The sequence below is a fragment of the Varanus komodoensis genome, unplaced genomic scaffold, assembly GCF_004798865.1.
Source record: "Varanus komodoensis strain SLA01 unplaced genomic scaffold, ASM479886v1 scaffold84, whole genome shotgun sequence".
NCBI classification, from domain to species: Eukaryota; Metazoa; Chordata; class Lepidosauria; order Squamata; family Varanidae; genus Varanus; species Varanus komodoensis.
In genome coordinates this window covers 1,433,322-1,451,189 of record NW_025336531.1, presented here as the reverse complement: position 1 = coordinate 1,451,189, position 17,868 = coordinate 1,433,322, and the positions used below count along the sequence as shown (strand labels likewise).

The following is a 17,868-nucleotide window of genomic DNA, read 5'->3' as shown; positions in this document are numbered from 1 at the left end:
TTCTGATTGAAGAGCTATGCAAAGGGGTAACTTAGTCAACACAATCAACATATAAACTGGACATTAGAGCTCCTATGGTAGAGCAGTACTCTCCTTCATACTGCAATGACTGTGACATTTCTTAAGTCTCCCACCATTCCTCACAGATCTATGGAATCAGATTATAGTGGACTATATTTGTTAAACCCAGGTATAAATGTACAATATACATACCAGTTTGATTCATTCATGTTCACTTGATACAGTTTGAGACATTGTGATATGCATTGATTGTCAGGTTACTTCCAATATGATAATTCAACATGTGGGTGATTATATGTCTATCTGACACCTCCTACCTCCATAGAGGGTTGCTTGCTAGTCACCCATATGTGTGATGCACAGAGACCATGACGAAGAAATGCAGGTTGCATACCTGTAACTAGGTTTTCGAGTGGTCATCTGTGCATTCACGCAACCCACCCACCAGCCCTGCATTGGATTCAGTGCTTAAATGCATGAGCTATGTGTCTCTTCGTTTAGATTTATTGCAGTATTATATGTGTAAAGCAAATACACAAGTATACTGGATGCAAATGCCAGTCTCAAAGGAACTGTCAAAATGGCAGGAGCCCACCCTTTCTATACAGGGAGGGAAGGGGGTGGGGCTCCATGGAAAGTTCTAGGCTAAGCTAGAGAAATCTTCCCAAGGGAGGCACTGTGCAGGCACAGCACCCATATGTGAGAATGCACAGATGACCACTCGAAAAACTACAGTTACAGGTATGCAACCTGCATTTACACAATATCCTGGGATGCCTGGACAGCCTAGGGTCACATTTTGTTGTTATGTATACATACATAGTCCTACAGTTTAGTTCTTGTAGGACATTATTAAATTCAGGCTGATAACAAATGTCCTTAATTTAAGCCCCCTGCCTCTTTTACTGTTTTCTTTTTACGCACAAAAGCATGCCTGAGGTGCAAAATGACCCAACATTTGCAGAAGTAAATGCCTGTGGGGAGGGGGTTAAAATCCCCCAAATACACATTTTGAAGCACTGATAGTGGTTAACTACAAGTTACTGTCTTTTGACAGCCAAGAGTTGGAGCTAAAACCCTTGGGTGGGGGGGAGAAACACCCTAAAACATAAAATCGTTTAATGTGGACTGTGGGGAGTGGTACTAGCAAAGAGACTTGTTCAGGTGATCTCTGGATACCTTGCCTAGTCTTCCTTGTTTTCTCAAGTAACCAACACTTTGAGGCTTTTTGTCACAATCAAAAGCTACTCATATAGTTACATTTTAGTGCAGATAGTTTTTAAAGGTTTTCTACTTTCAGTATCTAATAGTTGACTGTTTTGGGTTACCTGACTGTTTGGGTTACATACCTGAATTAACATATTCTTGTATATGAGCCAGGTCATGTATTAATATTTACCTCCAGGTAGAAATGTATAGGACTGCAACTTTGATTTCACTTTCCTCTCATCATTTTTTTGCATAAGGAATCTTTTGATTTGGCCCTGTTTATCTGGTATAAATGGTTTTGTTTCTATGTAAGTTTCTTCTGTCCTATGGAAAAAACTCCCCCTTGCATCCCACCAACATTTGAGGTACATGTGGGAAAGGGAAAGGTGGCTGTGCCTAAGTTCTGTAACTCCTTGCTCACATAAGCCCTTCACTATTTGTCTTCTGGCAAATGGCATGAACCTTCCAGTGGTTTGGCAGGTTTTTGACCTGCCATGTTGCCTCTTCTTATGCCTGACTGCTATATCTCAATAGTTTCAGTTGGCCGTTGTTTTTATCTTATCTTTTGTATTTGTGCGATATATGCTACTTTATTATGTCTTATTGTAGTTTTGTGATTTATAGTTTGTAAGCCCCAAAACTAGACTTGTCAATGGAAAAGTGGAATAAAACTATGCTTCTAATGAATAATGAAGCAATCCAGAGAGCCTTCATGTCAGACGATTCTCCTGATCTTGCTTGCTTTCTTGCTTTCTACCATTTCTATGCCACCCCATTCACAAAAAGCCTTGGGGCGGCTTACAACATAAATAAACAATTATATAATTAGCCTTAAAAATCCGGAAACATCTCGGCACAGACATAAAAACACAATAAATACAATCAATAAATTAACAATTAAAATAACTTTTAAATAAAAAGGTCTTGGCCTGGTGCCAAAAAACAAATAACAACTTTATATGGTTGTCTGCATGGCTGTTTGGGACAGATGAAGAACCAGGGTGGGCTATGCTATTCAGAGTGGTGTGCCTGAGATCAAAGATCAACCTTCCATAGGATGATGCTTGTGTTCCAGATTATGTAGCATACAGTGCCAAAAGAACACTAGAGGGTATCATTTGGATAAGCAGTTACATGTAGGCTAGAATTATTCACCCCGGATGATGATGATGATTGTCATTAGTAATTTAATCATTGTTTAATAGAATGGTTTTCTGACATGTTATGTTCTGATATGATTTTCTAAATATTGGTAATCAGTAGGGAGTCTCAACAGTTTGTTTTTTGTATTTCCCATAAAGGTGGCTGCAATTAACCCAAACCACCCACTGGCTCAGATGCCGTTACCTCCTTCAATGAAAAACTGCATTCAGTTGGCAGCATGTGAGGCTAGTGAGTTGCTACCGATGATCCCTGACCTGCCAGCAGACCTGTTCACCTCCTGCCTTACTACACCAATAAAGATTGCCCTCAGATGGTAAGTGACCCAGCTGTTACTTGGGCATGTATGACATGTTTTGTGAGTGTTGCCTTTTGAACTAATAGAACAGGTTCAGATGACACATCATGGCTTGTAATATAAAAGCTATAAGTCAGTAACTGCAGCAGTTATTGTAGAAGTCAATAACCAAAGACATAAGCAAAGTTAGAATACTGTCAATGAAAATACAGCTTAATGATATGAAGTTGATTCCAAGTGTAATATTTCTCCTTTCATCTAAACCAAAAACCTCTTCTAAACCTTTGTGGTGGATTACAGGAACATAGAAACAGAGCAAGTCAAAAGGGGACTCCCAGGTCATCTAGTCTGACCCCTAGCTCCAGCCGGCTCTGCTCATGATGCCTACCATTATGCATGTCTAATTATACTGCTTATGCATCAGTTGCCTGGAACTTCGGATAAGTCTCAATTAGCCCATGCTCTTAAATTAACACTTATAATTGGACTAACACTGTTAAGTCCGACCCCATTCATTTCAGTTTGCTTCTCAGAATTTTCCAGTGAACTCGAAGCTGTCAGGTTCTCAGTGACTTGCTGGCCTATCCCCGGGTCCCTTGGCATTTCAACTGCAACTTCTAATCCCAACCCTTCCTCTTCCATTTCTGAATCAGATCTTGAGCCAACAACATTTGAAGACTGTAATATAGGAGTAGACTCAATGCCAATACACAACCTAGGTTAAATAATCCATGGTGAGCTGTCACGATGTACATATGATCCTATAGTTTATTAACCTAGATACTTCAGTTGCTTTAAAAATTTCTCTGCAATACTAAATTACAAGACTTTAAGGTGTTCATCTCAGAGAATATCTTAGTAAGCATTCCTGGCCTCGATTATACTTCTGTTTATTACCTTTTGGATTCTAGTTGGATGTTTGGGTTTACTCAGCTTAAGGGACTTACTGTGCTGGAAATTAAAATAGTCTGCCTTTTCACAAATCAGAAATACCATATGGTACAACACAGTGTTATATTAGATCATTTTTCAGACAATCTATAGTGCTGATCCTCAAGTTCTTCTACCTATACACATTCTGTTTATTCAGTGGGAGGGTTTCATTGGTACTGCACTTTGAGGATTGGGTTATAAATCCCATATGTTACCAAAATGCTTGAAATAAACTAGTTAAATAATAATGCAATGATAAAAAGTGTGTAAATATTTGAACTGATGTAGCCTTTTGACAAGGCAGAGAGAGATGGCTTATTCTAGGACGTTTAGTCTGCCAAACAAATTGAGCAGAGCTATGGTTCTCTGATCGCTATGATGCACAAACACAGGCAAAGCTTTTGTGAGTTGAAACAGTGTTCAGTGTTTTCTGTTCTCTGATTTTCATGTAGCAGTTCAGACTTAAGCATTTTTGTAATGTTTGTTGGGTCATGTAGTGAACACCAAGGAAGGTGTCAATTTGTTATATGTATCTTGGCTTTCTACTTTAGGTGGCTCCATGCTTTATATAGCAAAGACAAGTGTGGGTGATGTATGTGGATCTTTGAATATCTGTGTGCACTTAAGATGACCTGGCTCACTCAGGATTTGTGTGACTGTAGCTATTTTGTTCAGTTTCTGATAAGCAATTAAAGAAACAAACCGTTTATGTTTATAGAACTTGGAATAATTACTCTGGAATGATCCAGTGAGAATTTAGGAGGATAAGTAGCTTGAATATTGTTATGTCAAGGGTGCTGTAATCACAACTTGAAGAGCAGTGCTTGGTTGGCAGGTCCCAGAAAGAAAAAAATCAGAGTAACTCATTCAGCTCAGTGTGTATAAAATAAATGATATTAAACGTGTTATTTCACATTCAGTTTCAATTCTAAGGTCATTTTCCAGTTGTACCCTGACTTTGCCAAAGTTGGTTTTCATGCCTATGGTTATTGGGAGCCATCTGTAATGTGTGAAAAGCTGGGTTACATATCCGGTGATATATCATACCCAGGTCAGACAGTACTTTTATACTTTTCCTATTGCTCCCCCCCCCCCATTGTTTCTTGGTATCCCAAGAGCCAGTGTAATTGGATACCTTTATATAGGCAAATAACTCTCTAGCAGCTCCAGCTACCCATAAGTAAATGGGTGTGGTGATAGACCCTGATAACTACTTGTTAATGACAGCAGTGCATTCGATTACAAATAGCATAATTATGTTTGTTATATAATGATATCTTTGGAACAGAATGGTATGTTAAGTGTTTGTTTAGCCTTTTCAGGGGGTGCTAGTTGTAGGACAGACTGATAGGCTCTGAATGGTAACCCTCTATACCATTTTACCCAGATGCCAGTACTCCCATGAGATTGCTACTCAATCTTAGTCACTTTCTGTAACTCAAAGGCTGTTGATATGCTTTATCCCAGAGACAGAAAAAAAATATGGAACAATAAAACTAGGTCTGTGTTTATGAAGAAGTCCTATGCACTATAAAGAGAAAAATTCAGTTCTAGAGAGAGCTTTTAAGTTCTATTATTGATGTACAGGAACATTTCCCTTTGCATGAGGAAAAGATTTGGAGAATGGTTATAATTCTGCCAAACTCAAGCAAGGTAGATAAAGACACCTGAATTTTCATCTATCCAAAACCATATAATTTTCTCAAGACTTGTAGTGCTCCAAATTGGACATAAGTACAGATACTGTTGAGCGAAATGTACCCTGTATATGTTAGGCTTCAGCTTAAAAGCAGATCAAAAGCTTTGTGTATATGAATGACATAACGGTTGTTTTTAGAGATGGATACCTCAGAAGTAGCATCTTGGTCTACATATATTATAAATTCATGTGGCATAACTTCAGTACAAAATGAATGGCAGCTGCAAAATCTAGAGCTGCATTCCCCAAACCTGGTGCCCTGCAGGTGTAATTGGGGATGCTGGGAGTTGTATTCCTTATCTCAAGGGCCTCAAGCTGAGAGTTTGTTTGTTTACATATTTAAAATATTTCCTACCAATTTTAGGCAAAGTTTCCTCAAAGTAAAATAAAATTTAAAAGAAGCATGAAACGTTTAAACAAGAGGAAACATTAAAATCAAAAAATGGGTATTGCTTTGTTTAAAAGTGGACTGGAACATTCAGGACTTTAAGACCTGCATTGAAGAGTGAGGACTGTTGAGGAGTGAACAATGCATACATCCTGCGGTAGGGCTACCCAGGTAACACCCAAAATATAAAATGCATCACACCAACCCAGCCTTCCCCAAGCTCATGCCCAACAGGTGTGCCAGATGACACTTCCCAAGAACCCCAGTAAGCATGCCCATTAGTTTGGAATCATGGGAGACCCAATCCAACACATCCAGAGGGTACCAGAACTAGCCTTAGCCTGGCTTCATGACTAAAGAAAACTATTTGTGTTATGTTTTCAAAAAGTGTTTTGATTAATTGCCATATCAGGAGAAGCATTTTGATTCTGAGCTTCTTTCAGGTGTTTGGTTGAAGAGATCTTCCACCTGGTAATCTTGACAGGATTATTTCTGAGATCAAGTCATATACAAGGATGGTATTTTTTATTTTACTTTCTAGATAATAAGGATCAGTTTACCAAGCTTACAAGGAGTAAAGTGAAATTTAACCCAGAGTGGAAAGGCCAGTTTGCTAGGAAAGTCACTGGTTCTCCAGAAATTGCAGAGAGAAATTTTGAATACAGAATTAACCTTTACTATTCATTAAAACTGACCAGGTTTCTGGAGTGCGTCTCTTTAAGGAATAGGATTTCAGGAAGAAATGTGGAAGAAGAGAGGTGGCTTGTTGAAGAGTGATGGGAGATGGAGATTTCAAAAATAAGAATTTTAATGTTGAAACAGAGCATGATAAGGAGTCAACACATGTATTTATAGAACAGAGTGGTTCGATTGTGATAGCAGAAGAGAAAATGAAAGTTGAACAAATGCAACCTGACTCAGTTGGAGAGATAAATAAAAGGGAGGCAGGTGATAGCAATAGGCTTTATAGACCAGTTCAGATAGTTAATGAGACACACTGAGATTACAGAGTGGTAGTACCCATTTTATTCCACGTTGTTCAACTTAGGCCACAGCAAAATATTATAGCAAATTGGTTACCACTGAAAAAAGTGGTCCTGTGTTTTCTACTCCCTTTGTGCCATAATGTTTAATAATAGAAAGTGTGGAACATTACAGAATGATGCTTGTGGGCTTTTTGTCCTTTTAAGTTGCAATCCATGTAAAGATGCAGGGCAGGAAGTTCACATCCTGATGAGATTGTGTCACTTGGAAGAGACATGGGTCTGCTGTTTTCTGCAGCAGCCATGCATCTCTATAATGTTAGCTTTTGGCCTCTGTCTCCTGGCAAAGATAGTATGGCAGTTGATGCAATGTTAACTCCCTTTTTTGAGCTGGAGCAGAAGCTGAGACTATGAAGGTTTTTTTCAGAAGCAGTTGTAGTTGCTTCCAGAGTACATGTGTTTATAGACACACAAACTACTGAAACAATTTGCAGTTTAGACCACTTGGGAGTTTTTAGGATGTCTGCGTTACTAATGTAATTCAGAGAAATAAATCTCAGGTAAAACTGAATTACAACTTCTCCTTCTCTATTGGCTCTATTGGCTAGTGTGAGAAGCAAAATTTCTGCTTACAGTACCTTTAATGTCATTATATACAAGGGATCCAAATTATTTCCATGAGTTTATTGAGAAATATAACTACAAATCAACTGAAATGTAGCTTTCTCCCTGTTTCTGGCATCTATAGTTCTTCTGGGCATTCAAATCGTAACTGTTCAATGTAGCTTTATGTATATCTTGTCCATATAGAAAGCCTGCAAATGTGAATGGCATGTTGAAAGAGCTAGTGGTAAGATCCAATTTGGGAATATGCCTTTGGAAAAACCACTATGATAACAAAATAGTCCAGGGAGCCAGTATGGTGTGGTGGTTAAGAACTTGGGACTGGGACTCAGGTGATCTGGGTTCTAGTTCCCACTCCGCCATGGGGTCAGCTGAGTGACTTTGGGCCAGTCACATACTCTCAGCATAACCTACCTCACAGGGTGGTTGTAGGGATAAGATTGTGAGCAGCAGAAGGAGAATGATATTTTGAGTTCTTTGTAAGGAGAAAGTGAGATATAAATCTAATAAATACATTAAATAAATTACAAAATGGAGAAATGGAGAAAGAGGTGTTGATGTAAAGATAGTTTTGTTTTTTCCAGATATTTCAGTCCTGTGGTTCTAGAGATTTTGATACTTCTAGGGCATCTGGTTGGTCTGTTTCTTGCTCCTTTAGCATGGAAAATGAAAGCATATGCATTCCAGTATTTGCGAAGGGATGAGGAAACATTTATCTGTCCTCAGGCAGCAGTGTGCCCCCAGACACCTTCTCTGGGGACTCTTGAGATAGCTTATGTCTTCTAATTTTTTTTTAGAAAATATTAATATTTTCTATTGGCAGCCGGAATTGCTTCAAAGTGAAGTTGGAGTCTCTATCCCCTGTCATTTTGGTTTCCCTTATGTGCCTCTGGGCAGGTCTTGTCCTTTGTGACTAGGCATGCATACATGTGACATCCATTTCATGATAATGTCTCAAATTTCCAAATGTGGCCATGGGCTCGAAAGGTTTCCCATCCCAACACTAAGCTACTGAATGCATTTGGGGAAGCTGCACTTGAATTCAGTTACCTTATGTTTTAATTTGGACATCTAGCATCCTACAAGAGTTTTAAGCTTACAGAACTTACTAGTATGTGCAGAATTTTACTAGTTTGCTGGGGACACAGGAGGCATGGAGAGCTGTGTCCCTTCAGCTCCAGCCCACTGCTTTTCTGTGCTAAGCACAAAGAAAGGGGCTTTTTTTCTTCTGGCAGCCTGCTTAATTTCTGTCCTGGGTGCAGAGGAGGGATGGAACACTCCATTCTTCCTCCAGTATCTCACTCGTTTTCCTTTGATCTAGAGTACTTGCATTGTGGGAGACAGAGAGCCCATGCACCTACTTTAGAGTAAATATGAAAAAATATGTAGCCACCAAATATAGATTTAATTAAATGTCTACCTGTATGGAATTCCTTTGTTGTCTGTGGCTACCAAAGAATCATAAACTATAAATATGTATAAATCACTTCACCGACCAATGAAATGTGGCCACCTTTTATGGTTATCGAATACTTGCCGTGTCCTTGCCAGAGGGTTTAAGAAAAGAAAACTATGTGATCGAAAGTACTGTGATAATTTGAGGACAAAGATATCACTTGCCAGCCAAATGTGACAAGGACATCCAAAAATTGCAGCGTACTACCAGAATGCTAACAGGGAGTGCTTTTGGTTTGGGATTGCATTGTTTGAAAGCTAAGATTCCTAGCATCTGAGTGTTTTAAGCAATATCCTAGTATAGTATAAATATTCTAGAATATTGTCTTTTTTCAGTCTCTTGTTTTGTGACACAACTTAATGATATTTATATAACTTCAGTTTGTTTTGACACTATTCAGTAAATGAAGAGTGAGCAAATAATACATTGTTGTACATGAGCGCCTGAATCAATACAGTATGACAAATAAATAATGGCAATATTTAAACCTAGTTCCCATATTCATTGTTTCTAAGTCTGCATATTTTGAACATATTTCTGCAGCTCCAATAGTACACTGGGGAGTCAGGTGGTAAGTGGAGTTTGCAATATGCAGAATACCTCTGAAGACTTTGCTTATCCCAGATTTCCTGTAGAGATTTGAATATCTTACTTTGGGTTTAGCATGTGTACACAATGGGTTGATGTTTAAAGTTATTGGGGCAGGTACAGAGGCAACTTTCCATTTAATTGTTAGGATTCTTATGCCTAGTTCAATACACTGCTTAAGTACAAAGAGGCGTTAATATATCTGTTTTTTTAAAGCTACAAATACATTTTTATTACGTATTTATTTTGTCGCATGTGCTTTCTTCAAGGCGCTTTGGGCAGTGTATATGTTCTTCTATATGATTCTGTCAGTAGGTTAGGATGAGAGATGATGATTAGTTCTCTCAGTGTCAAGGTTGTGTCCTTGTTTTTAAGTGGTCCCATCAAGAACATTTTGCCTTTGTTTGAGGCTGAACTCCTGAGTTCTTTCCTATTCTCTTGCTCCCTACAGTGCTAAACCTGCAAAGCTTTAGCAACAACCTGTGCCCAATACTTCACTTTGGGAAGCATCAAGGGATAAATCAAAGTCAAACTAATAAACAGAAGTTCTTCTGAATGGCCTATGTGCAATACCATATATATAGAACAATGTGTGCACAAACAGGATAGTTGTAACTTTTAAAATACCTGAAAAATGGAACATTTTCTTTTGTGTCATCCAGATGGCAGATTCCTGTGATTTTAACAATTTCACTGCCTCCTTTCCAGTATTGGGAAAGAATAAAACCCGGCTTGCACATTAGCAAATGTAGTGGGAGCAAATATGTGTATTGGTTTCTGTTTGTCCACTTCCTCTGTGAGAAACAATCCATGGACATCCTGTCCCTAGATGTGATGTCCAAATGAGTTATACTGGGGTGTTGGGGCAAAAAACCCAGAGTTATTCTTCGTTGTCTCTGTATCACTGTTGTGGTGGTTCTTCCTGTCCTTCCAGGCAGACCAGGATAAAAGCATTCTAAGTAAAGTTTTTATTATGTTAAAATTGGCCAGCAAAGCTGGCTTTAAAATAAATAAAAACATTAAATATAAAAAATGAAGAATATTGCAAAAGTCAATGACAAGAGAAACAAGCAAAGTTAGAATATGGGCCACTGGGGAACGTGGCTTAATGATAAGTTGATTCCAAATGGAATATCTCTCCTACCTTCCAAACTAAAATGAGCAAACCACAGCATTAAGGTGGATTGTTCTGCTTAAGGGCCAATTGCTTGGAATATCTTTCGTTTCTTGACTAGTCAGCCCTCTTAGCCTGGTACTGTATCCTAGAAATGATCATGGAAGGCCAACACACCCCATATTAGCATATTCTTTAAACTTTCCCACAGCCTGGGAACAACAGCTTGGCTCCACTGGCCATAGTATTTCAGCTGTGGATTCTAACCTCTCCTCTTCATCTTGAAACAGAATCTGTTTCCACAACCTTTTGCAGGAAAAATGGGCCCAGTATGGGCTCTGGGCCTGTATGGAACCTCAGTTCAGGACAGCTGAAGAATTTTGGCAGTAACTCTCCCCCAATATCCTACTGCACAGATCCCTGTTCCCTCCATTCGTTTTTGGTCATAATTGTAGTTGACTTGTGAGGTTTTTTTTTCTGGGACCTTTGTACATTGTTAACTCAAAACCTGTATGCCTTTTTTCTTCTTTCTTTTCCCCTATTGCTCTTTCCTTCTTGTATTTTTTTTTTTTTTTTGTGCTTTCCTGATCCTGCTTTATGTGTTAAATATGTGTTTAGAGGTACTGTTTCACAAGCATGTGAAGTGCAACAGCAACCGCCCCCAGGCAAACATTCTTTCTGTTCTGCCCAGAAGGAGGGGCAAATAGTTGAATCCTGCCTACGCTTCTAAGCTTTTAAAAGCAGCACCATAGAACTCACTCAGCCCATTTGAGGTCATTTAGAAGTCAGCTCTGGAGGCAGTGGAAGCATCCAGGAAAACTGAAGTGCGAGAAGTCATTCTGTGTTGCCTTGAGAGCTTGCTGCCACACAAGATCACTCTTCTTCGTTGCCCCGTGAGTTAGCAGCCACTGTAGCACCTGTGAGGACTGCTTTGCTGCTGGGTAAGGCAAATGATGACCTGCTAATGAAGGCATCTGTCTTGGAAGGCAAGATCTGACACTCAACACCTGCCGTGGATGCTCTCGGTTGAGTGAGTCAGCTTGATGCTCTTTGAAGTCTGGCAAGTAGCCATCATCATAATAACTGTATTGAGACCGAACCCTAGATGAGCTCGTTGCAACAATTTCAACCCCCATATTTGGATGAGCACTGGAATTCTAAATTTTTGCTCCCTCTACATATGGCTGTACTACCATGATCAATAGCAATTCCATGCAGGGAGGAAATCATGACACAACTAGACTCTGAACTGAGACCCTTCTCCCTATATCTCCACTATATTTTGAAATTACATGTGTTTGCAGAAAACTATCAGCCAGTACAAGGAACAATTATTAACTATTTTGACTGATTAGCACAACACAGAGAAAGATGCATGTACATCTTGTGCTGCCTGAATCATCTTTAAACATTGTAACATTTAAAATCAAACATTAAATTGCACAGTTGAAAAGTTGAGAAGTGTTTTTTTTTCCTAATGGTCCCAATCAATCAATCAATCAATCAGATCTGTAGTAGTTTCTTAGTTCCATAATTTCCCAAGAAATGTCTGGCATTTAACCAGTAATGTCACTACCTCTGGCAGGAACAGTAGCATTCATGGAAACCATAGGGCAATCTCTCTTAACATGTGTCTCCAACTGAAGTGACTTTGGATTATAATGTAAAAGGAATCTTGTTTACTTAACAGAACTTCCAGAATGGATAATCCTTTCAGCAGGCAAAACTTGAAGTAGCTGGCTTTAGGTTAGACTGACTAGGAGGTCACAGGCCTTTAATGTCAAATGTAATATGAATATATGCCCATAGACTCTAAATCCAGATTTCTGCATCCATTTCTATGGGAGTCAAGGAAGTTGAAAGTATTGACCTTTGGATTATGAGTGAGCTATTTTTTTCCATTGTGCTGTTTTATTACATCCAGCTTCTGGGGTATCATGAATTAAAGGGACTGTTTCTTAAATTCCATCCTTTCTCTTTTTATTTTAACTAAATAAACAAATAAAAAATAAAAATACATCTACAATTAATGAAGTTCCTTGCAGTTCTGCATAGGAATTAGGGAGGGAAAAGAGGGGAAGTAGGTGTGAAGATGTGAAAAGTAATTGTTTGGGATCCTGAACTTTCTTGTGCAATCCTGTGTGTGTGACTACTGAATAATAGTTTTGGAATGTACAGGTTAGTTTTTCTTTGGCTAAAAGAAATAAAAATGCCTGAGTTGGGTAAGAGTGTAATACTTGTTATGACAGCTCTAATCTAGTAAATGATAACCACTAAACAATTGACTAAGATCAAACTTAATTCTTCCAAAGTACTCTGAGTGGATTACAGTAATTAGAAAGCGTTGTGTTCTCATCCAAACTCCGTTTTTCCGTCTACATTTTAGACAGGATCTGTCACTCTCCCTGTTCTGTGGTGGATTGTTCCTGTCCTTGCTCCCTGTACACAGATTGTCTAAGTTGCTGACCTGAGTTGCATGACAAGATGGTCCTCCATGGTTTATATAAACCATGGTATGCTGCAGCACTTGCCATCAGCTATTTTGAATGTTCAAGCCATGGCTTGTTTTGTTGTCCAAATCCAGGGACCATGGGTTATGCAAGGGTTAAACAGCCCTCTCATAAGCCATGGTCTGTTGTATTATAATAGATGAAGTGGTTTATTTCATCATGCAAACCAGCCCAATATTCCTTAAACCTCACATCTTTGTGAGCTGCCCAGAGAGCTCTCAGGCTATGGACCAGCATACAAATATAACAAACAAACATCTTCACAATTTTCTCATTCCCATTTTAGCAAATGATTCATAGTTTCCAAATTAAGTTGGTAACCTTGCCACAGCTTGGAGAACCCTCAGAAGCATAACTTTACCTAGCATTTGCAGTTCATGTGTAAATCATGTGTTTTCTGGATGCTCTTATTGCTACTTGGCTGCTGCCTTGTTGATGTAGTATTTTTACAGCATCTGGCTCCTGTACTAGGAGACAAAGAAAATGTGTGTTTTAAATTAGTAGTTCTGCAATCTTTCAGAATGGTATTTGGCAAAGCTGCATCATACATATTGGCAGAATCATAGTAGTTTTGTTTCTAGGAATCAATTCTTTGTGCAATTTTGCAGGAATTTTCATTTTTATACATATTAAATATTATCATATAATAATATAGCCAGTGTATATGATGGTAATGAAAGGTAAGAGTTTGATGAATTGTTGTAAACTGCCCAGAGAGCTTCAGCTATTGAGTGATACTGAAATGTAATAAATAAACTTTATTTATTTATATTTATATATTGTGTTTAGTCGTCATAGCTTGAATTGACCTATGTGTAGGAAGGGAGAGCACATGGACAAAGCTAGTAGAAGAAAATGAGGGTGCACTGACTTGTGCATTGATAGTGATATAGTTGGCGATGTGGTTTTTCTGGAAAATTTTGAATTGTAAAATTTTCTGGGCAATTTTCCTATGTTTACTAGATAATTTGCATAGAAAATATTGCCCCAGGCAAATAGCATGACTTACCTGGGTTAATTTGCATCAGAATATTTTCAGCTTGCCTCAGAAAATTTTTGGATGTACTAGGGAGTGATCTAATATAGCACATTTGCCTTGTTTGTATTTAGTTAAAAAAACAAACAAAGCTAAAATCTTAATTTTTCTACTTGAGAATAACACAAGTATTTGACCTTGAGTTTTGAAGGGGGAAAACATGTAAATGGTTAAAGACGGTGATTTAACCCACCATGTCTTTTTTAAATAGATGGCATATGTTGGTGGGTGCCAGGTGCCATTGCCTAATTACCTACTTGGGTGTGGCATGTTGTGCCATCTGAACCCAGGTGGCACGGTTCATTTAAAGGGGAAGGAATGCTCAATCTATGTCCTGTTGGTTGTCTATTTAATTTGTTTTGCCCTCAGAGAAGCTATTCCCAGATAGCACAAGTAGCCATGGCAAGGTGGGTAATGATAATTGTACCCAGTATGTGCCAACAGTATAAGCAACCCATCATGACTGATTTAAGCCACACTGGATTGTTTAAACATGTGAACTGGCCCAGTAGCATGTGGCTTACGTCTCTTAATTTAATTTTTCTTTTTAAGGGGAGGTACTGAAAACCTTAACATTCTAGCAAACATTAGTAACCCAAATGATTGTGTGTGATATTTTGACCACCATTTATCTTCAACTTAGAAACTGCTGTGTGCTTCCTGCTACTTCTTCTGCTGTGTAGAAACTGCCTACTGTTGTATTTGCTGCTATGCTTGCCAACTGTTGAATGGTCATGTACATTCATTGTCGTTAATGGAAATTTTCCGTGAAAAAATAAAGCATAAAACTTAGAACATTTTATATGGAAAAACTTTTGCTGCACATCATTGGGTTGCTTGCTGAGCGCATATGTGTAGGACATATCTGAAAAGATCCACTGCCAAATCCTTCCCTTCCAAACTCAAATATACTATAAAATCTGTTTATGTATTTAAGGGAACTTAACAAATATTGAAGCCGTTTTGTCAGAGCAGATAACCACACAGCAGTTGCCTGCACTCCAAGTTAGGTTTTGCAGCTCACAACTAGATGAATGGAAATTGTCCATGAAAGGATATCCCTACTTTTTAGGCATTTGTATCACTGGAATGGAAAGGAAGAAGCCAGGCATTCAGACCACAGACAAAATATGCCTGAATATGTACGCACTTGCGCCCCCACCCAGGGAGTAATTGGACTTCTAAAGAGAGTGAAAATATTGTAGTGCTTTCTCCAGATTATTGCTTTCATCTTGGTAGAGAAACACAACTTTTATTTTGAGAATTACAAGGCTAGAATTTACTGGTATTGCATGGCGTATCCAGGCTGAGTTGTCTGAATAATATGAGGACTGATTTTGGGAGGGAGAAGCTTTCTTTCCCTCATTATGTGTTAGAGGCTCTAAATATTCAATGCTTCACAAGGGAGTCATTCTCTGCATGTACTACATGCTAGAAGACTGGAGGTCTGTTTAAATTTTGCAGCCATCTGAGATTAGCATATAAAGATCACTGCTTCTCAAATGGCTGCATGGCAAGCTCATTAATAATAAGGGCAACAGACCTTTTAAGTAGACCTTTTAGAACATTTGGTGTTAAATCCTGAGTCACAGCATAAACTTTATCTCTGCTAGAAGTAGGTCACCAAGATGTAGGGTTATAACAGGTAATAGGGGAATATTTTTCATAGCAAGAACTGAATTATATAATTGTCTATATTTTCCTCTTAATTAGGCAGAAAGAATTGGTTATAATGTTACTAAGCTTGTGCAGAGGTAGGTATATGTATGTATGTCAACCTTTCACATGCATATAAAATGTTGTGTACATGAGCTTACATTACAATAAACTTCAGAAAATATGCTATGAACTAATATAATGTAATGCTGAAAGGGTTCAATCAGGATCTTGAAAGATTTAGACTCACAAAATATCCTGTTATCCAGAAAAGAATGCAGAGAAACCTGTACTGCATTTCCCAGGGCTCTTGGTATTTTGCTTTGCTCTAACAATGGCAGAGGGGGGAGGGAGAGGAGAGGGAAGAGGAAGCGATCTCGCTTCTTCTCTGCTGCTACTACCAGAATAGTACAGTTCAGAAAGGTGTTGGAAACTTGCAGATAGGAGTAAAATTGAGTTTTCTATAGCGCCTAATACATCCAAGGTAGAGGAGAAGTTTGAATTATAATGCTCATTTGGTATTTGATGCAAGTGTTACAAATCACTGAAGTTCCTATTTTGGGATGAAGAATTTTGATACAAGCATCTCTAGTTGCTCTAGGAAGAACATGCTACTGTACTAACTCCCAAAGCTCATCATTTGCACAACCCAGTCACCTAATCTGCACTGTATGGACCTTTTTTCATTTGTAGGTGGAAACATTAATGTTTCTTTTTCACATTTATTAAAACAATTGACTGCCTGTCCTTGCTTTCCTAAAGCATTGGGAACTAATGGGGCTTGTTGACATGCAGGAACTGGATGGAGACATAAAGCAGAATCCAACAGGACTCCTATGCCCTACTGATTCTTCTGTTCGATTGGCCCTGTCTACAAGCAGTGGTTCTTGTCAGTTCTGTTGCACAAGTTGAACTGAACACCTGTATCAAGGAGATTTAGTGCTTTCTAGAGAAAGCCCAAAAATGAGGGGAAACACTTGTTTCTGAAAGAAGTGGGGTGACTGAGCTTTCCTATGTGAGCTCCACCCACCTGACTTCTTCCAGAAATAAATAGGCCTTTTGGATTGCCCCTGAAGTGTTAAACTACCAATTATACTTGTTAGGTATAAATAGAAGAATCCCATGTAAAGCATAAACAATCCGAGGGATTATATTAATCTTCAGTGTATTTACCCAACTCCATACATTCAGCATTAAAATGCCTATATATCGATATCTCATAAAATCATGTTTAAGCAGTTGATTCAAATTTAGCTTAATCATTTGAGATATATTTCTTAGAATTACTATTCTTTAAATTAAAAAAATTGGGCTGAGTCTGAATTGCCAGTTAGTCACCAAACTATTAGATATAGTATCTCCAATCGACATCAATTTGCAGTTTGATTAGTTGACCCGTATACCCAGACAAGTAACTGAAAGTATTAATCATCTGTGTCAAAGCAGGAACAGACAACTGGAGTTTCAAAATAAACAATAAAATGTCATCAGCATAAAGAAGAAATGTAACTTTTAAACAGTTAAGCAGAAATCCCTGAATATTGACATTTTGTTCGAAAGGCAGATCAAATATCAGTGGGAAAAGTGGACATCCCTAGCTGATAATTTCCCAAGTAAAAAGAAAGTGGACAAAAAACCATTGTCCTAACTCTAGCACTTGAGGTTCAATATATATTTTGACCCATTTCAGAAATTTCAGTCAGGCTTTAGGTCTGGGTTCAGAACAGAAATTGCCTTGGTCACCTTGTGGGATGACCTATGCTGTGAGAGAGACAGGGAGTGCAACCCTGTTGATTCGCCTGGATCTCTTACTGGCTTTTGATACCATTGATCATAGTATCCTTCTGGAGAGGCTGGCTGGACAGTGTCCTGTGTGATGGCCCGACAGAGACATCTACTCATGAGGAAGAGGCAGGAGCCAACAGTGAGAGTCAGGCATTGGAACAAGGGGACTTATATTTGAGGCCCAGTGCCCAGATGGCCCCTCTGCAGTCTGACTTTGAGACTGCTGAGCAAGTAACCTCTCCACAGCCTGACCCCTTAGCCCCTGAGCAAATAGCCTCCCCGCAGACTGATGGGGAGGCATCTGAAAGAGTAGCTTCCTCTCATCATAGCTCTGAGCTGCCTGAACAAGTTGCCCCCCCCCCCCCGACTTTGGAGCTGCTGAGCAGAGTTCAGGAGAACAAGAAGAC

General features: G+C 38.8%; 1 protein-coding gene across 6 annotated transcripts in view; it reads left to right on the top strand.

Moving 5' to 3' along the window:
• Positions 1-17,868, top strand: part of RPTOR (regulatory associated protein of MTOR complex 1) — a 405,549-nt gene that overhangs the window by 161,961 nt on the left and 225,720 nt on the right. For all 6 annotated transcript variants that reach the window (XR_006417225.1, XM_044456423.1, XM_044456421.1 and 3 more), the window contains exon 6: positions 2,532-2,707. Coding sequence is in view for 5 of the 6 variants with exons in the window: in XM_044456423.1 (XP_044312358.1) it covers positions 2,532-2,707 (176 nt within the window). In the remaining variant the exon portion in view is untranslated. The remainder of the gene's footprint in view (positions 1-2,531; positions 2,708-17,868) is intronic.